At 45.0% G+C, this 21,072-nt stretch overlaps 4 protein-coding genes across 4 annotated transcripts; 2 read left to right on the top strand and 2 right to left on the bottom strand.

The window, feature by feature from the left end:
* The first annotated feature begins 550 nt into the window (after positions 1–550).
* Positions 551–1,662, top strand: F5891DRAFT_1070782 (uncharacterized protein). Its single transcript, XM_041363280.1, has 8 exons — positions 551–608; positions 651–729; positions 782–906; positions 929–964; positions 1,022–1,147; positions 1,198–1,260; positions 1,318–1,495; positions 1,551–1,662. The coding sequence occupies exons 1-8, from the start codon at positions 606–608 to the stop codon at positions 1,592–1,594; spliced, it is 654 nt and encodes a 217-aa protein (XP_041217927.1). The 5' UTR covers positions 551–605; the 3' UTR covers positions 1,595–1,662.
* Positions 1,663–1,824: 162 nt separating this feature from the next.
* F5891DRAFT_898657 (uncharacterized protein) lies at positions 1,825–2,304 on the top strand (the record flags this gene model as incomplete). Its single annotated transcript, XM_041373413.1, has 3 exons — positions 1,825–1,982; positions 2,085–2,182; positions 2,231–2,304. Coding segments are annotated over 3 exons (330 nt in total), but the record flags the coding sequence as incomplete, so codon positions are not given.
* Positions 2,305–2,912: 608 nt separating this feature from the next.
* On the bottom strand, positions 2,913–6,398 carry F5891DRAFT_1197873 (uncharacterized protein; the record flags this gene model as incomplete). The annotated part of the gene is made up of 9 exons (XM_041368550.1): positions 2,913–2,929; positions 2,974–3,358; positions 3,418–3,552; positions 3,632–4,372; positions 4,437–4,577; positions 4,635–5,174; positions 5,223–5,569; positions 5,692–6,286; positions 6,351–6,398. 9 exons carry the CDS (start codon positions 6,396–6,398, stop codon positions 2,913–2,915), a joined length of 2,949 nt encoding a protein of 982 aa, XP_041217929.1.
* Positions 6,399–13,960: 7,562 nt separating this feature from the next.
* On the bottom strand, positions 13,961–14,764 carry F5891DRAFT_986865 (uncharacterized protein; the record flags this gene model as incomplete). The annotated part of the gene is made up of 2 exons (XM_041377829.1): positions 13,961–14,371; positions 14,516–14,764. The coding sequence occupies 2 exons, from the start codon at positions 14,762–14,764 to the stop codon at positions 13,961–13,963; spliced, it is 660 nt and encodes a 219-aa protein (XP_041217930.1).
* Positions 14,765–21,072: the final 6,308 nt, after the last annotated feature.

Below are 21,072 nucleotides of genomic sequence, written 5' to 3' on the forward strand. Positions count from 1 at the left end.
TAACAGTAAATCGATGGTGTCACCTGCCAGGGAATCCAAAACCGCCACTGCTGGGTAGCAGATGCTCAAACAGAATGGTCATCCAAGCTCCCGAGTGGAACCAGGTGACAAACTCCGTTGCAACACCGGATCGTGCATCAACTAGCCCAGACACAATTGTGTGACGTAGATTCCGTCCAAAATAGCCTTTGAAGAAGCTGGCATGTATCGAGGCGATAAGGAAAAAGTTCGATGTCTTCGCTCGTGGGGGGTGCTGAGATAAAAGTTCACTGACCGGCCAAAGTCACGAATCGACGAAGACAAGTACAAATAATTAACTAAGTTTGGATTACCTTAACATAACATAACATAACCATGACATAAACAATAAATGTGGTAATCTCTAATACACAAGCCTGCAGGGCAAAACAGGAAAAAAGGAGGTCTGAGCAAGTTGGGGGAGGATGCTCAAGGCAAGGGGGAGGTGAGATGGAAGAAAAAATGAGTTAGAGGGGGCATTTTTGACAAAAAAGGTGCGGATGCTGCATCCGCGCGGGGATCCTGTATGATAGGCTTCAGTCTCCAGGGTGTTAGGGGATGAGGTGTACAGTGAAGGGACACATCTCATGGTTCATACTTTTGAACGCATTTTGTTTGCTTATGCTCCTCAGGTTCCCTGGTTCGAGACTCCAATAGTTTTTGACATTCGTGCAAAGCCTTGGAGTGTAGCAAGTTTGACTGGCACGAAAGGTGACGTCTGCAGCTTGCGGCACACCTGCACCCGCTTAATTTGGAATTGTAGATTTGCAAATGGTCAACATTACTTGCAGAGTTCTGTCACGGCCGGCTGTATCTACTCTGCCTCAAATATATCGTGAACTAGGAAAAGACTATGACGAGCGCGTACTACCGTCTATAGTTAACGAAGTCCTCAAGTGTGGTCGCACAGTTCAATGCGAGTCGACTTATTACACAATGTGAGATGGTGCGCAGTATTTTCACCTGCTACCCTGTTGTAAAATGACGATGGGTTATGTGTCAGGTGTCCCGGTTAATTCGCGAGAACCTGACGAATTGTGCATTGCACTTTAATGCAGTGCTAGACGATGTGTCTATCACCCATTTGGCATTTTCACCTGAGTTTACACATGCTGTCGAGGCCAAGCAGGCAAGTAATCTGGTACATATCCCATTCACCGAGGTAATTTTGCCCTACAGGTCGCTCAACAAACAGCTTTGAGGGCTGCCTTCTTGGCTGATCAGGCCATCCAAGAAAAGCAGGTAATATATCCTTGTAGTAATTATCGGTTTTTCTTAGTTCTGATGTGTCTTCTACAGTCTATTATAGTGCAAGCTCAAGGTGAGGCAAAGAGTGCTGAGCTGATTGGTGAAGCCATGCGCACGAATAAAGGATTTCTGGAGCTTTGTCGGCTTGAGGCCACAAGGGATGTCGCCAACATGCTAGCCTCCTCAGGGAATAAAGTGATGTTAGATGCTCAGAGCCTCTTGTTGAATGGTGCGTTGTCTCCTACTTTGTAACGATTGCTACTAACAGATTCTTTGTTACGCAGTGACAGGAGAGGACACAAAAGAGTTACTGAAAGTAAAGAAGTGATCCTATTACCTTGTCTGCATCTCGTCATCATTGTACTGTCACTGCTGATGAAAATGCACATGTCGACTGGTAACAGTATAACTGCAAGTCGTTGCCTTGCAAGTTACCGCTCACCATCTACAGACACGCATCAGAACGACATGAAGAGGACAAAACAAAATGGGTCTTCTAATCACCGTAAAAATGAAGTCGCTAAGAGCGCACAAAACCACGAGCAAAATCAGACAGCCGAGTCTGACACTGAAGAGAGCTTTCAGTTGCCACGAAAGAAAGTCAGATGGGAGGGTAATTCCGAATCAGTGGCAGCGGTAGCAAATATGGAGAACGGTATTTCGGAGGACGATGCAAACACATCAAAGGTGAAGTTTCTCAAAGAGTGTTGTGTCCCGTGGATCTGACCATCTAGTCAGATCTGCTTGATGATGTCTTGCCAATCGTAAGTCGTTCAATGAGTGCGTGTTTCCGATGCATATTAGCGTGTTTCCTCCAGAGGGCGCGTTGCAGGCCCATACTATGATTCTGTCAGGTGTATAGTCTATGTGCTCGAAGATACGCAAAAGGATGTTTACTTCGATCTTACGAGCATGCGTTGAGTGGAATCCTTCTCATCATTTTGCCCATCTGAACCTGTACCAGTTCTAGAACAATGCAATGCTGACATAGTGTTGACCAGCTCCAAAGCCGACGACCCGTTTATATCGGTCCTTCAGAAATTTGATATGCTCTCTATTGCCACTGCATATATGCGCAGGTACTCAACCCAATGACTCAGCTGAGGCTTCTGGAGGTGTCGCTCCCTCTTCTCTCTGAGTTGATAACCGAAGATACTGGTCAATTGTCATCCGACAGCAGTTCAGGCGCTGAGCCAAGAAACGCATATGAATTCATGCAGAAACGCAAACAGCCGGCAGGCGACCCAACTATGGAAAGATGGAACACGGCAATTAGGTTGGCCAACTATGCATCGGTGGAATCTTCTCTTTGTGTGCATCTAGATACGTGGATACGGTATTCCATCTTCTCCACCTCTCCACACATTCACACGTGCACAGGACCAAGCTGTCAAAGCCACCGAGGCGCATGCACTGGAAGCTGAATTGTGTGGACTAACTGTTCGATGTTCGTGGGGCTATACTTAAATCACCAGTGTGATCAACAGCATGGTCATGTAACATACAGACGATGCCGCCATTGGTGCACTCAAAGTATTTCGGCAATGCAACACCAATGAGTTGGTTATAAGATGTTCATTTGACACTGCCTGGTAGGCATGTGCTCACCGTGTTCAGCCACTTAGCAACGAGTAGGAGCATGGTTATCACACCCCTGATTGTACTGAGAAGGCATCATTGTGAGCATCCATATATCTAGACACTCACCTGACATATCACCCGTGTGGGCAACCGTGGCAACGGCGGGTGTGGATGAACGCGTCTGGTCATTGGCAGATGCCTCAGACTCAACGTTGGGATCCTTGTCGTGTTGACCGGAGGATGGATGTACGGTTACCTCAGACGTGGAAGGTGCATTGTGCGTTTTGCGAGGCACAGGACGAGGTTTAGGTACAGGACGCGGCTGACCGTCGACAGTAGTGGGAACGTTAGACACAGGAGGCTTGGAACCGGAAGCAGGTGTTTGTCGAATGGTAGGAGGGACGTCAGCTTCGTCAGAGACTTGGATCTCTTTTGCCTTCCCTTTGTTCCGTGGGTTCTTGAATTCCATTTCCGCGTGGTCTTCTGGATCCTCGTAATCATCGTCGTATCCCTATTACGAATGTGAGTATAGGACATTAACGGGAGATATGAGAGACGTCTTGAGCTCACCGTTGTGAATTTGTCAGCTTCACATTGTGGGAAAATGATGTCCAGTGCTTCGACATCAGTGCTGACATTGAACTTCTTATTTGGATTGTCCCACATTTCTCGAACTCGAGCTCTAGATGTGTTCAAGAACACCGCCTGCAAAAAGGAAGATTGATGTTAGCCCAAAATGGTCTCGAAGGTACGTATATGATATCAAATAACGACTGGTTCTTACCCGGAGCAAATATTCCAGGCCTATCGAAACATCTGCTGATATCAGAGCATCCGAAGAGGACGAGGACTTAGCACACGGTAGATTTGCGACATAGTTGATAAGTTTCTGGATCGCGTCCGTATGAGCTTGTTTGAGCGTGAGTCGTTCTTCAAGTTTGTGTTGCTCTTGCACAGACTCATCTTCGAGTGTATCAATGATAGCTTGAGGATCTGCCTGCTTGTCGCTGATGGTGAGCTCGTCCCACCAAGTCCATTCTGCAGTCGTCTCTAACCCGGATCGTCCAATTGTCTGCAGGGGTTGAACATACTGCGCGAGGGCCATCTCAATGAGTCTTCGGAGCGCACCGACCCACGGCTCCGACAATAGCTTTGGACGATAGCTCTGCATGTGCGTCCGCTCCAGAATGATGGCCTGCAGGGTGGGAAGCAGGTCTCGCGTATTGTTTTTGATGGACGGAGATGCCCAGTCCCAAGCTGTGACGTGCAGGCCCATAATGCCGGCAATGGTACGTGCCTCCCCTGCAATGTTCTTCGGATTGATGACGTTCCTTTGCTTTCTCTTCATCACTATGTTATGCAAAGCTTGGTACAAGACCTGCTCGTTTTCTCCCATTTTCGCGACGGCGTCATCAAATGTGCCTTTGTCCTTTGGTCGTGGTGGGAGCTGAGGTGCGATGTTGAGCATCACATTGTTCAGCCTCATGACAAACGATTTTCTGTAAGTCCATATGATTTCTGCGACCTACCATTGAACACAATGTTAGGACTTTCGTTTTTCGACGTCACGCTCGCGAATCGGGACTCACGGCCATATCTGCATCGGGTTCTACGATTCGTTGGTCCTTCACGATGTTCGACATCATGACCGTAGACCAGTCGTCCATCGTGTGCTGTCTCCCACCGATGCGACGGAAATGATCGAGCAGAGGCTCGAACCAATGACATATCTATTGTAGGGAATTTGTAAGTCTCCCAATCTTCCGATGTTCAATCGTTTTCTGTACCTCCACAATGCCAACCTGTGTCCTGATGAGATATTCCCAGATATAATTCATCATCCATGCTCCCAGGATCGGCTCTGGCGCATGTTTAGCTCCCAGCTCCGGAGTCAGGTGCAGGGTCACACGCGCGACGATCCTATCAAGACTTTTCAAGATGTCGTTACTTTTTATCTCGTCTTCGCTCTTCTTCGACAAGGACCACATGTCTCTCAAGGTGCGTATCACGCTCCCTCGATATATACTTAACGTGGTCACATATGCAGGCGTCATTTCCTCAATGATGTCTTCGTACCCCGTAAAGACTGCCTCCGCGTGTTCGTTCAAACTCCCGATAACCTCCATCCACGTCGACAGGTCGCCCTTCTCGTTCTCTTTGCAGGTCCTCATTGATTCGCGCAACGTCGCGAGTTGTTTGGTGGCTTCCTTGTTACCTTTTTCGGAGTCCCGCAGCAACCGAATGATGATGTTGTACGATGGGAACTCTTTGCGAGAAGAGAGCAATTGCAGGAGTCCGCATCGAATTTTGATTAACGTAATGTAGAGCTTGGTCAAGGTGAGCATTGACTTCGCATTTCGTATTGTATGACTCACTCCCATGCAGATCCCAATCGATGTGAACAGCCATGTCACCGTGAACTCTCGCCTTCGACGAAAATGCGGGCCTAGCTTGAGCAGCTGGGTTGCGAGCACCACGCATAACATTTCGTGGTGCAACACCTTCTGAATACGTGCGTTTTTCTTCCCGGTGGTCCGTACCTCGACGAGGGCCATGGTTGCTGCATCACGTTTCGACTCTTCTGGTGCCGCGTCGTAGGCTACTAACATCCTCTTGAACGCAGTTATTATGACCTCTTCGTCGGTCTCCCCGTACTCGGGCAATGCATTGTTGCGACTCAGATGAGTAGCCAGGTCATCGTTACCCTTCGCTAACAGTTTCCCTACAGAATCAACAAGGTCAGAGGTCCGCGTTGGGAACAGTGGCCTGGGCGGACATTCTGTGATGTCGCGTCTGCTTATACACGCGCCGGCCACTGTGGCATGCGCGGAACACACCACTCACTTTGATTATATACGACCACCCCCCATTTTCCAACACTCTCCGTGATCCCCATGATGACGCGCATATCGAACTGGACCTTGTTGTACGTGTCCATTTGGTCCGCGCTTATTTTGTCCATGGCCCTAAATTTATCCCGTTTCTTCGCCAGTACGTTGAACTCATCGTCTAGCTGTTGTTTGAATTTCACTAAGGCAGCAAGTCGGTGCTGTCCCGATGCGACCACGATAGGGTCTTTGTCGACGAGTTCGAGTTCAGGTACGTCCCCCGGATCAAGGAAATCCTTCGACAACGAGTCTGCATTTTTGATGCGTGCGATATCGATGATGATCGGAATCGCTGTCTGGTCCTTCATGGACATGATCCCATCGCGAAAAGACGTCACTAATTTGTTAGTTTCTGTTTCGTTCTCGGCCCTATCATTATAGGTCCCAAACTTCAATCTCTTGCTGAGTGCGAGTATATTGATCCATGCAACTCCCGCTTTGCATTTGCCGACCTGGGTATCCAACTTCTGCATCATCTTGGCAACATCATTGTCAAGTACCAGCGGTTCTAAGGGTCTGGTGTCGAGGTGGAGATTCGTCATTTCTCCGTCCTGATAGACGTTTGTGTTAAATTTAGGTGAGTTCTGCTTCTCTTCTTGCGCATTTTTGACTTACCTCTGCATTGGCAGTCTTGCTGCCTCCTCCTTTCGTTTTTTTGGGCATTTGTACAGATAAAATTCTTGAATGTGCGTATCGTAGGTGGTGGTAGGTCTCTGAGATGGATTCCAATCGTTATCCGGCTCCCTTCGCCCTACGCCCTTATATTCCTACTCCCTCCGACCTTCGCCTTCGCCTCGTGTCACAATTGTTCATGTCCGCGATGATCAGATTCCGATGTCACGTGATATTGTTTTTTATTCATTTTATCATGTAATATATACATATTCTAATCTATTCTTTGATATTTCCGCCCTCGCCACGGTTGTGGGGGCGGACATATGTGATTGTCATATTGAATATATAAAAATCTTAATATATATGTTGTGTCTTATATGATGTCCGCCCATGCCACCGTGGCATATGCGGATGTGGGTATATAACAAGGTGTAAAGTGTATAGTAAGTACATACTGATATATGTCGCTATACATCTATTCATACCCACATATACAAATGTTACATATGTGGGTATGAATAGATGTATAGCGACATATATCAGTATGTACTTACTATACACTTTACACCTTGTTATATACCCACATCCGCATATGCCACGGTGGCATGGGCGGACATCATATAAGACATAACATATATATTAAGATTTTTATATATTTACTGAGTCTATCGTGAATAAAGGGTTACAATACCATATCTTGAGTGCATTTTTGTGCATTGTATAATCATCATTTTTAATACATTATTTGTACAATCACCCTCAACTTTAGTTTCAGAGGCCTTAGGGTCAACAAAACCATACATTTAACCGAACCTATTTACAAATATCCTTTATAATTGTATCAAAAAAATAAACCAGTTCGTGGTCCGCCCATCGCATCAACATCTCGAATAAATTCGGAGAACAAGGAAAGCTCTTCAAGTCACGTTAAACACAAGTTTGAGTTCTTTTTCTATCTGCTCAGTGGACGTCCAACACTCAAGATTTTACAGTTTTTGCTTCCGATTCCGATTCAGATAACGGTCTTGACACGCTGCCCAGTAGTCTGAAGGGAATGTCACTCTCACCGCAGACTCAGAGATGCGCTCCACGCTCTCTGACTGTGATGCCTTCAATTAAAGATGAAGAACAGAAAGTTGACTTACAAGAAGTCTTCACAGGCCTGCAGACTCGGAATCATTCATCTGCAATGTCCATACTTAATCGACCACTCTTCCGCCCTCTCGTTTCAGTCGAACCAACAAGGAATGATATCTTGCGTGGTCACCCGGATGCTAATGATCCATTGTTGCGTCCATTCCACAACCCTTGGACAACTGACTACTTCATTGGTTCCATTAAACTTTGGCTTTAATTGTCCCATAGAATTCGAAGCTTCCTTTGATAAATATTTTATCATAATCACTTCGCACTGGCCACAACTTGGACACTACTATGCTTGACTACAATGGGCGCCCTACTACTATGGTTTCGAAAATTTCCTTTGCTGTCCCTTCACTTAGCTCTAATCCACAGTTTAATTCTCCTCGTTCCTCCATCTAATCCTCCTTCATATTACTCACCTGAAAAAAGTCGCAAAGTAAATAAAGCAATGTCAGAGGTGTGATCAGAGAACATTTTTTTACATTGTCATAAGTATACTAGTAATACATGAAGTTGCGCATATTAGGCCTTCAAACGGCTCTGAAAACACCTGAAAGTTCAGGCGGTAGAGGCAGGAGGGTGGTAGGAGACGACAAAAGGCCTTCGAACAGCTTCAAAATCACACAGGATTCTGGATCGAGGCTGGACAGGGGATGTAGGATGGCGGCGGAGGCAGGAGGGTGGTAGGAGAAGACAACAGGCCTTCGAACAGCTTCAAAATCTCACTGAGCTCTGGATTGAAGCTGGATGGCGGACATAAGATGGCGGCGGAGGCAGGAGGGTGGTAGGAGATGACGACAAGGCCTTCGAACGGCTTCAAAATCACACTGGGTTCTGAAGTTCAAAATTGACTTGTTAAAATTTAGCATTGATTTGGGTCTAGGCTACATAATCTAGATAGAAAGTGAGCAAAAACAACTGTCAAAAACATGAATGTGACAGAAGGGGAAGTGGTACTCCACTACTCAGCCTCAGGGCGGTAACGGGCCATACCGGGCATCATAGGGAGGGGGGTTGAAGCAAACCAAACAGAAAGGACGATGTACCAGTAATGACCACTTATGCAGAAGTTCGAAAGTTAGATTCGTTCGCGGGAACAACCGGAGCAAGGTTATCAGTCGGCAACACCGGCCCCTAGTATGTGAATGCATGACTGTGTGTGCGTGTGACGTGTGTCTGTATGTGTATTTTATGTGTGTGAATAGTTGAACGAATCCAGCGCCATACGGACTACCATAGTGTGACAACACAGGCTACACGAGGAAGGAGGAACAAAATGAACACTCAGCAAAGACGGGCGCATGCAGATTTAGAACTTACAAAGTGATGTCGAAACCTGCAGGCATCGGCTGGATGCCACATGTAGATTGAGCGAAATAAAATAGGACTGATAGAGCTATACTGTAACAGAAATATGTGATATTGGCGAAAGCGAAAGCGAAATTTCCTCCCATCAGCCAGACAGGTTGAGTAAGCTGAACGTACTATTCCCCGCACGCTCCAGTTCCACTTGCAACAACGGGATCTTGGGCACAGATGGAACAGCAGACTTGTTCGACTTCTTGGTATCGTCCTCAGAAGACGTCCCAGACTCTTTGATACTAGGATGGCGGTCTGCCTCCGAGTCGTCAATAAACTTCAGCACAGAACATACTAAGAACTTCAATGATTGAGCTGAGAGTGTCATCTCGGGTGGGAGATCAGGCGCTGACCAATGGTCGATGGATAGATGAACCGACAAAACAATGGATGGACGGAAGTCCACCAGACTTCAAGAATTCCGGTCCCTTGAAGCAAACGCAGAACTTGAACTAGGAGTTTCAGTTATTTAGTTGATGGTAGAGGGGAAAGGACTTAGCAGGTGGAAATAGAAGATTCTAGGAACAGCTCAGCCTCTGCATTTGGCGGGTGAGACATGAACACTATCAGGAGGCTCAAGGCTGCTTGATGAGGTAGGACAGGATGCTGGCGAGGTCGGTGAGGAATACAGTGAGCATCGCAGAGGTACGGTGTATCATACAGATGGCCAGGCGAGGGTCGAGGAAGGCTCTGCAGGAGGGTTCGGGAGGAAGGAAGGAAGGCGTACTATATTTAGAACATCCACGAGGTTGTGTCTCTTAGACCATATAATCCTAACATAATAATACTATCTGAGAGACCTCTAATAGTCCTGAGAAGTGCTGCCTGAGGTGTGAGCATGAGACAAGAAAAATAGTTATCAACAAGCAACATTGAAAACATGCATTTCTTCAATATTCGTACGTGCGGTGCCTCTGATGATTCGAGTATAGTGGGCATTAGTAGGACGAGGCGCGAGCTAGCTCAGAGAAGGTATGGTACATTGCCAGATGCGGAGGCTCTAGATGCATAGATTAATATGAGACCCTGCGTGTGACCGATGACATGAGAACGGAGATACTCGCCTGCAATCCACTATAATTTTTTCTTCCTGATCCTGGTATATTGCGCTTTGCAAATGTTGTCTTACGCTTAGAAGTGTCGATTGAGAAAGAGGATGTATCATTAATATTCTCGGCGAGGTCATCCGCGTGGATGTCCTCTGGCTCCTTACGCGTAGAAGTGTCGATTGAGAAAGAGGATATATCTTGACATTAATATTCTTGGCGAGGTCATCCGCGTGGACGTACATGTATTCTGGCTTTGGGAGGCAAAAAAAGTGAAGATGGAATGGCCGATGTGCCTCGTGAAACATGAGGAAGGCCGGAAGCAGCTGTGGGGGAATGGAATGGGCAGGTTTTTGCTGGACAGACAAATTCACAACTTTACAAGGATGCTGTTGAAAGGTTTCAAAAAACTTGACATTGGAGATATCAATGTTAACTTGGACTGTTGGTAGGCTGTGTTATATACGTAAAAGGCCAGAGCGCTTTTGACGCTCGTACAGCTGACAATCTTGCAAAATACTTGATTGTTGAGCCCAGCTTCGAAGATTTTGGCCGTCCGGTTGATTAGAAGCACCCAACTTTATGTTGTGTATGGCGCAGTTTATGTTTATTAAAGTGGCATTTGGAGTGTCATAGCCTCCTCGTGTTGACCCAGATTTTGAACATGAACATGCGGCGGCAACACAGACTGGACGAGAGTATCTGGACTTGGAGGGTTGTGAGATTGCAACAAATTTGAAGGACAATCTGCCGGTTTGCAGCTCTTGAATTGTGAAAACGCACAAATAATAAATGTGCACATAGAATGCGATGTTTTAGGCAAATCTAGTCCCAGAAGCGACCCATCCCAGGCATTACAGCCCAAGAATGCTCTGCCTGTAGTGTTAAGGACAGAGGGAGTGTCGCTCCACCTAGCGGACTCTTGAGATAAACAAGAAGCACGGCAAGGTGCACGCTAGGAAGTTGGGATAGATGGAGAGAAGGGAGGAGAGAAAGAGAATCACGAAAATCAACAGTGACCAAACAAAAGCAAATAGACGCGCAGTGCAACTCATACATATTGGGGAAGATTGGAGATGGATAGCTTGCTGTATTGAGGCACTTCTCTACCAACTGTTGTTGGGATACAACCGATCTTCCAATGTTCTGTTTGAGTCAAAGACCCTGGTCTTACTGGTCCCACAAGAGACGTCTGAGTGTTGGATGTGGCATTCTGAGGGTTTAAAACATAGATACGAGCAAATTGAGTTCGAGAATAAAACATAAACAAATCATGGCAAAGAAAAAAAGACTGAAGACTGAAGCACAGTGTTTTGTCAGCACTCGGTAGACAAAACATATGAGAACATGATATGATAGGTAGTGAGTGAATCCGCACATTTAAATATATGTGGGGGCGGGTTTCCTCATGCACATAGGTGGTTTTTTTAATGTAAAACATATTGCCAGATGGTTGAAAATGTGCGCAAATATGCTCGAATAGTATTATGTAGCAATGGAAATGTGGTACGAAAGCTCAAAAACGCATATAGTGGCTTGAAAACATGATGCGCACGGATAGCAGCTCAAAAGCACTCGAAAACATTGTAGGATATTCGTATGTCGGATAGTGCAGGGCCAAATCGTGCTGAATCTAATAGAGACATTCTTCGGAGACAAATTTGTCTCATGTATCGGAAGCGACCTAGTAGATGATGATTTGGAAGGTCCATCAAGAGAGAATCAAGGACTTACCAGTGCAGTTTCTTCCTCGTCATATTCCTATTAATCAGTGTGAATGAATCAATACAACAAGAGATTATATGACTTGCCTTTCATTTCTCCAGTACCAGATTCTTATAATAAGTACAAAATTCCTCCGTTGTCCCACTGATTTTGATTTACTTAAGTGAATGAAGAGCACATAAATTCTGCAAAGCATTAGTAAAGCCTGTCGGGGAAGTTGGATTTGGCTTCATTGGATGGGACAGACGCCTTTTCAGGTGGAACAGGTGCTTGCAATAGGCACGCAGTTGGAAGGACTCGGATGTATCTTCACAACCAGCAGCAGCCCAAGCCAGAAACGAACTGGAAGAAAGTGGGTAACACCAGTAAATAAAAGCCACATGTACCACCAACATGGGATCTAGATTGGTGCAGGCGTAGCAGTAGTTGCATGTGGTGGCTTATTCTCCTTTTCCTCAAGTGTATTGGCAGGACTAGACAGCTGGGTGATGGGACTACTGGGAATAGTGGGAGGCTTCTACATATCGAAATACAGCTATGAGTGCAAAGACTCTGAAATAATGAACATACAAATAAGCCGAAGGGCGATGTTTCTGCAAATTGTTAACACACAACATAAAGCAAGGAGAGGAGATGCAAAGAGAACAAAGGAAATTCCACTTTGCAACACAATGTTGCAAGCACAATGCGTGCAAAGAATCAGATTACATAAACAAGCATGTAACTAAAAAGGAAAATCACTTCTAAGCTTGTGACGACTCCTCCCGTCATAGTCAGTTTCACTGGGCCTGAAATCTGTGCCACCAGCAATTAAGAGACCCAGTGACAAGCATACATCACAGTTAGACATAGCAAGTATGCGCACAGAACAAGACTCGACCAGAAGAACCTAGTGCGAGAGTTGATTCAACTTGTTTGAACCAATTACTAAACCTTCCAGTGCAATTGGCAACACACAGAAGTCGGTATTTTCACAAAAATTGTATTTCTAGCTACTCCAACACAAAATTTCGAACATAGATAGAATTGCCTCACTAATACAACTCATTACAAGGTCGAACGACCTTGATTAAAGTATGATTGAATGGGATAGTTGAAAGTGCTGAAGACACACGGAGATGTCAGCTGCCTATATGCAAAAAGATAACAATGCACTTTGGCGCTGGTGTATGCTTTTGATGCGTTGACTACTCAAGTGTGTCCCTCGAACAAGTGACTATATGCGCTCTGTTTCGAATGTGTTCATCTTCGCAGAGCATAACCCAGCCAAGGCAACAAGTTCACATCATCTTGACAAGGAAAATCTGTTTTTGCCCAGGAGCTTTGCAGCCGTGGTGTAGCAGTAGAAAGAGTGAGATTTTGCTAAGATGACTGGCACTTGTCAGGGACCATGGTAGTGCAAATAAGTATGTGCATTGAAGAGGGCGAGAGTAGGGTTCATCAAGATTCCAAATCACAGGCAAGTGGAACTGTTGAACAACACTGAAGTCGGATCTAGTGTAGCGAAGCACAGACCTCCAGTTGAACATATCGTTCAACATGTGTTTGCACAACTTCAATGTCCATCTATACAAGTCTAATGGCTACAAAAGTTACAAATCCATCGACCCTGTGGAAATGGCCATGTCCGATTTTCACTGGGTCTCAAGGACCATGCAGCAGGCAAGGTCATGCTCACAAACTGATGAAGCCCTCTCCTGTATACAATGAATACTATGATTGACTGACACATTTCTGAGATAAACAACATCAGGTGGTGGGTTGCTGTGTGTCCAGGCCAAGTAGAAGAAAAGATAATGTACGGTCGAAAGCCACCTGTGTGACATAATAAGGTACAATGGAGGAATTCCACATTCCTCTTATTCCATTTTCCTTCTCCATATATAGGAATTCCTTCACTCGGCATTCCTCTTCCTTCTTCTGATTCCATTCCTCTTTCCGTCTTCTAGATCTATATTTAGCACAAAATCTAACCATTTTGATACACTTACATAACCATTTTGATCGAACCTTACCTGATATTCCTCTTCCATCAATGAGGTCATTCCTTTTCTGCTATTTAAGGACATCACTAACCCATAAAAAGAAATTCCGTCGAAGGGAATTTATGGGACCCAAAGCCAGCAACTCATATAGATATCGAACCTTACCTGATATTCCTCTTCCATCAATGAGGTCATTCCTTTTCTGCTATTTAAGGACATCACTAACCCATAAAAAGAAATTCCGTCGAAGGGAATTTATGGGACCCAAAGCCAGCAACTCATATAGATAGGGAATTTATGGGACCCAAAGCCAGCAACTCATATAGATAGGACAGAGTTTTGATTTGCTTGATTATTGCTGTGGTAGATGTGGCGGGGAACAGAGTTTTGATTTGCTTGATTGTTGCTGTTGTAGGGATTGTTGTGGGTGGTATTTGTCTGGGGCGACGTGTTGGCTGAGGTCGGAATTTGGTTTTGGCTTGACTGGATTTTGCTTGATTGTTGTATGTTTTTGCGCTTTTGTTGCTATGGTGGTCTTGGCTGGGGACAGAATTTTGTTGTTGCTCGGGCAGTGCTTGTCTTGGGTGATGCGTTGCGGTAGGTCAGAATTTGATGCAGACTTGACTTGGTTTTGCTTGATTTTTGTGATTTTTGATGATTTTGTTGCTGGGGAGTGGAGCGAGAGCGTATTGGTATTGGGGGGATTTTGTAGATTTTGCTTGACTTGGAGTTGTAGTCTGGTGGGGGGATGTTGGTCATATGACTGTATGTGGCCGAGAAATGAGACAATGAGACACCGAGACAATATGTTCCTTATCCTAAGCATTAACTGAGACAACGAGACACCGAGAGAATACGTTCCTCATCCTAAGCGAAGCTAACGAGACACCGAAACCTAAAAACTAACCGAGACACCGAACACTAAGCTAACATGGGCGGGGGATGGGGGGGACTCAAATTTATCTTGGTTGTTATCTTTGATGTCTTGCGTTGATTTAATTATGCGCTTGAATTCGTCTTGGTTGCTATCTTTGTTGCATTTCCTTGATTTGATTATGATCATGCGGTTGGTATATTTGGATACAGATGCTACATTTCCATCAAGGTTTTCTTGGTCGCTTGATTTGATGTGCGTAAAGGTGAGCGGATGATACATATTATATGTGGATGCTTCATTTTCGCAAAGATAAGGTATGAGGATGATGTGTTGACTTTGCTTTATTTCGAATTTTCTTCGCTTATGGTGATGGCAGGTTCTTGACTTCATTGTGCTATGACTATCATAATTGGGCGAGGCATTGGGCTCAGATCAGGATCTTATTTTATCTTTGCTTTATTTTAGTTATTGCTGGGGTGGCGCTTGTCTTGGTCGATGCATTGGTGGAGGTCAGAATGCTGTTTCTATTTGACTTTATTTTGCTTCATTTTTGATATTTTGTTCCTGTGGTATTCCTGGATTTTGGCTGTTTTGTTTCTGTGGTGGTATGAGATTGCATCGCTATTGTAACGCTCGTATCTTGGCATGGTAGACACTGAGCGCATTGATCGAGGTCAAAATCTCATTTTGTCTTGGATTCATCTTGCTTCATTTTTGCGATCTGATTGCTATGTTGTTGCTTGATTTCAGATGGGCGGGCCAAGGTCAGGATCTCATATTGACTTGGCATCATTTCGCTTCATTTTTGATTTTATTGCTGTGGTGTCAGTTATATTTTGCGGTGCATATGACAGGCGCTCAGACTATCAATGTCAGTATCAACAATTGAATTTTCTCCGGAAAACATAATCTTCATCGGTGTCTTAGTTATTGCTTGACTCGCCTTTATTTTTGCTGCAGGAGAGGTTGGAATTTTGTTTCTTGTTGACTTGATTTTTTGATGTTTTGTTGCTTTGGTATCGATTACTTTTGACTGGATCTTGGCATCATAATTATTGCTGCGGTGGTGATTCATGGGACTTAGAAACTGATGGGTCCAACTTTCAGAACTGGAAGTTTTGAGCGAAGAATGTACTCACAGTAAGGAGACTTCGGGACTTCGTCACTGGAGTGGAGAAACAGCCCCCTGCCACGCACCCAGATGCACTAAATGAATGGCTTGAGAACAATGAGGATGCACATGCACAGATCACACTCATGCTGAAGGACGAAGTGCTAAACGGAGTCGTATACACAACATTAGCATCTGATGCCTGCACAAAATTGTGCGAATGATATGAGGGACAGGGCAGACGAAGCATAGCCTATTTGATAGGCAAACTGTTTCGAGGACCCTTATCAGACGAATCATCCCTGGAACCTCAGCTTCATTTAATGCGACAGAAGGCACAAGTCCTAAACTCATCCAGGCAAGCTCTCAATGATTCCCTAGTAGCCATAGCTATGTTCATCTCACTCCCAACCTCCTACTCAACTCTTAGAACAATTCTAATGTCCACAAGTGACAACATCACGTTTGAAGGGACTATTAGTGAGATTCTCATTGAGGAGAAGTCATGTCGAACCCCAGATACACAAACGGCCCTAGTAGTCAAGAATGCGGACAAATCTAGAGAGAGTTCAAAGACCAACAAGAAAGGCAACCTGGCAATTGCAATTATTGCAAAAAGGCTGGCCATTTGGAAAGAGACTGTCGAAAGAAAAAGGCTGAGAAGTCCAAGAGCTGAGACAAGGAAAAGGAAGACGACAAGGACAAACCTATGACTGAATTATCAGCCAAAGTAGCAACCATCGTCAAGAGTGACACACCAGCGCTACAGTTATTCGTTGCACAAGGTCCCAGACGTGAGACAAGATCAGTCGAATGGATTGTTGACTCTGGAGCATCAGCAAGCATGTCCTACCGCAGAGACTGGTTCAAGTCATTCCGCACTATACTCCCACCTCAGTGCGTAGTCATAGAAGATGGTCACTCGATTGAAGCCACTGGAATACCCAGCATTGAACTCGAAGTAGATGTCGGAGGAGGAAAAATGCGATGAACAGTACTCCAAGAGGTGTACTATGTCCCTGACTTAGATGAAAATCTGTTGTCAGTACCACATCTAACGAGCAAAGGATTCAGCACATCCTTTAATCAACATACCTGCATCATAACTTGAGACAGAGTAATAGCAGCCTTGACAACCCGACGACAGTCCATATATGTTCTAAGAGGACGAACCTGCGACTACGAACGAGCCTACATAGTTGAAGGCTCAAGTCAATTCCTAGATGCTGAAAAGCTAATCATAGCACTCACCACATGCTTGTATTCATTCAAAGTGTCAATGCAGACATGGCATTGTCGACTCGTGGATACCACCCTTGATTCAGTGAAGAAACTATATGTGAAGGATATGGTTAGTGGAATGAAGGTTTCAGGGACAACAGCCCATGAAACGAATACATGCAAAGCCTGCCTCATAGGGAAACAGTCTCAAAAGCCAATCCCAAATGAATTGGAAGTCCAGAGCCCTCAAGTACTCCATAGAATATACTCAGATATCTGTGGTCCAATGAAAATGACTTCTAGAGGTGGATTCCAGTATTTCATCATGTTTATTGATGCCTGCACACACCATCTAGTCGTTAGGCTACTAAAGACGAAGGATGAAGCTCTCAAACTCACAAAATCATATTTTGAGTGAGCAGAAGCCGAAACAGGGGAGTGCATAAATATATTTCGCAGCAATGGTGGTGGAGAGTATGGTTCTAAAGCCTTTCAAAAGTACCTGGAGTTAAAAGGTATCCACCATGAAAGAACGAACACATACACACCACAGGAGAACAGAGTCACTGAACACATGAATCGGATGCTCATAGAGTCCACATGCGCAATGCTAAGTGACGTGGGCCTTCCTAAAATGTATTGGAGCAATGCTATCCTTCATGCTGCCTGTATCACCAATCAAGTACTGATATGAGCTCTAAAAGAAGACATTACTTCCTTTGAGGCTTTCACTGGCAATAAACCATCAGTATTGCACTTGAGAGTTTTTGGATGCAAGGCTTTTGTGCACGTACCAAGCGAACAATGTCAAAAACTTGATGTGAAGTCGATAGAGTGCATTCACCTGGGATATGCGGAGAACAGAAGGCTTATGTCCGCCTAGAAAGTTTGAGTAGGCGCGTAGTTGAATCCAGGGACGTTGTATTCCAAGAGGAGAATGATGGGAGGTCAAGCCGAGTGAAGATAATTGTTGATGAAAGCAAGACCCTCCAAATCAGTCAACAGCATGCACATTCAGGACAAAATTCCCTACCGGTCATATCAAACTCTAAAAATGCAGAACAAGTCCATATTGAGGAGGCCGCAAGCACAGAAGAGGATCTATGATCCAAATCTGACAAGGAGGAATCTCTTGCTGATACAAGTCAATGCAAAGTTAGTACTGAAGCTTCACAACGTACCTCTGCTAGACGGCGCATACAATCAAAAGCCCCCTCCCCCACACACACCATATCCTCATCCAGTTCCACCACATGAAGTTTAATGATCTGCTCAAAACCGAAAAGCTCCAATTCCTGATGACGATTCTCATTATTTTGTGAATGCATATGAAAAGTCGACCCTCAAGACTCACCATGAAGAAGATCCAAGCACGAAAACAAAGGAAAGGACTAAAGCTGTTGAGTATGAGAGTGAGAATGAGCTTGTGGATGAAGAACAAGCTTACCATACAGAGATAGCCGAAGAACCTAGGATGTTCGAAGAAGCAGCAAATCGGCCAGATGTGGACCTATGGAAAGCTGCCATGCTGGAGGAGCTGAGAGTTTTTGAGAAGATCGGCCTATACAAGGAAGTCAAAAGACCATAAGGACGGAAAATTATTGACTCCAAGTGGGTATATAAGGTGAAAAAGGGACCTACCGGTGAGATAGACAAATATAAGGCCCACCTTGTCGCCAAAGGATTCACTCAAGTCGAAGGCATTGACTACATGGAAACCTTCGCACCTGTTACAAAATTCTCGACTATCTGGATGCTTCTAGCACTAGCAGCCAAATATGATCTAGAGATACATCAAATGGACGTCAAATCAGCATTTCTCAATGGTGAATTAGACAAAGAAATTTACCTAGAAATTCTTCCAGGATTTCACAAATCATCATACCAAGTCTGGAGGCTCAAACGAGCACTGTATGGATTGAAACAGGCACACAAGGCCTGGTACAAGTGTTTGCGCATGGTCTTTGAAGGGCTTGGGTACACACACTGTGAATTGGATCACAGTGTGTTCTTCAAAATAATAGAAGGGACTCACATCATAGTAGCCATCTATGTCGACGACAAGATGATATTCTCAAAATATCTGAAGCTAATCAATCAGCTCAAGGAACAATTACAGAAAGAATACGAGCTGACAGACCTTGGAGAAGCGCATTGGATCTTAGGGATGGAGATCATACATGATCGAGACAAGAGAATGATCAAGTTATCGCAGGAGCACTACATTGAAAGTATTCTTGAACATTTCAATATGCAGAATGCATGGCCGGTCACAACACTAATGGATCCTAACACCAAGTTAGTGAAATGGGAGAGTGCCAAGACTGAAATCAGACCTTACCAGAGTACATTGGGCGCGATCATGTACGCAATGCTCACTACATGGCCAGATCTAGCATTTGCAGTAGGAGCATTGAGCAAACACTCTGCTACACCCGGACAAGAGCATTGGACCGCGCTAAAGCACGTGTATTGCTACTTGTGTAAGACTTCTAATCAGTGACTCATTTTCAATGGAAAAGAGAAGTCAGATGTACAAGGATATGTGGACGTGGATTGGGCATCCGACGTGAATGATCGGCGCTCAATAACAGGATATGTTTTCCTGATGGCAGGAGGCGCAGTGAGCTGGCAGTCAAAGAAACAAGATTCTGTAGCACTATTGAGCACTGAAGCAGAATATATGGCAGCTGCATCAGCTGCAAAAGAAGCTATATGGATAAATACCTTCTTGAATAAACTCAAGTTCCACAGATCCCAGAAGACCCTAATCCTCATCGACAATCAGTCTGCTATCTCACTCGCAAAGAACACCATCTTCCATAGCCGCACAAAGCACATCGCGATCCACTATCATTTCATATGTGAGAAGGTCAGCAACAGGGAGATTGTACTAAAATATGTACCAATGAATTGGCAAGTTGCGGACGTCTTGACAAAGGTGCTGGGAAGAGAGAAACACGAACGGTTTGCATGCAGAATGGGAGTGATGAGTAGCTGATAACTCACCAAGTGGGCGTGTTGTTTGTTTGTTTGTTCTTGAATGCAGCAAGTACAGCTTACATAATCACATCGGTACATCCAGAGGACTTAGACTCATTTACACCTCAGTCTAGTGCTGCCATGGTCCGGTTCGGAGGGTCCTAGACGAGAACCAAGAACTGGACCATAGAGACCAGTTCGGTTTTTTTGGGGTTTGAACCCGAACTGAACCAAAAAAAAAAACTGTAAGAGCACGCAAAAAAACATTAACAATGTACCAAGTAGTCTACATGTTGAGTAACTAATCTAATAACATGGCTGCTCCCCCCAATTACCATGCACAAGAGGTATCAGGAGAGCAATTGCGATAATGAGGGGTTGACACATCCAGAAATAGGAAAGCAGCAGTGAAGGATGGTGATCATGAGCATGGGTTGAGGATGGCAGCGAGCAGCAGCAGGAGATGGCAGTGAGCAGCGGCATGAGATGGCGATGAGCACAGGTACCATATACAAATGATAAATTTATTAGACACTGAAACAATAAAACACCATGACACACCTTTGCAGCTGAGAGAACTCCCCATCTAGAGTCGGCTCTATATGCGCTGCATGTGCTCTGCATTTCTCTCTCCTCTACTCTTTCCCTCCTCCTCTCATCCTTTATTCATCTTCAGCATCCGGGCGTGTGAGACAGTGAGTGAGAGACAGAGGGTGAGTGAGACACAGCGAGCAAGCCAGTAAAAGCCAGCCAGCAAGAACAGCAAACAAGTGAGAAGGGATGCGGTGAGGTGGCAGGCATCAACATAGGCACAGGTGGCGTGGCATGTGATGGATTGTGCGCTGGTAGCGATGGGTGCTGGCCTGCACAGTGTTGTAGCTGGTCCTCAATGAATAGAACCTCCTGTTATAGAGGTGAGTGGGTGAGAGACTTGAGAGTTTAATTAGTTAGTACTTACCTTCAAAAAGGCTAAATGTAGCTTGATTAATCAACAACGTGAATCCCGAAGACGACAGTCTGACGTCGAGGCAGATGCTGTCGAAGTCGAAGTCAATAAGGGTTCGGAACAGTTCGGGAAGGCTGAACAAGAACTGGACCATTTGGGAAGATCTAGAACCGAGAACCGTTTTCTGGTCCGGTTCTGGCTGGCGCGAGAACCATGGACTGAACCGTGGAGAACTGGACCAAAAGTCCAGTTCGAACCATGGTTCTGGACCGGACCGCGGCAGCACTACCTCAATCCACTACACTATGAGTGTACAGCTGAGGTGAG

This window comes from Suillus fuscotomentosus (genome assembly GCF_016647785.1).
Source record: "Suillus fuscotomentosus strain FC203 chromosome Unknown F5891scaffold_134, whole genome shotgun sequence".
In the NCBI taxonomy this organism is placed as follows: Eukaryota; Fungi; Basidiomycota; class Agaricomycetes; order Boletales; family Suillaceae; genus Suillus; species Suillus fuscotomentosus.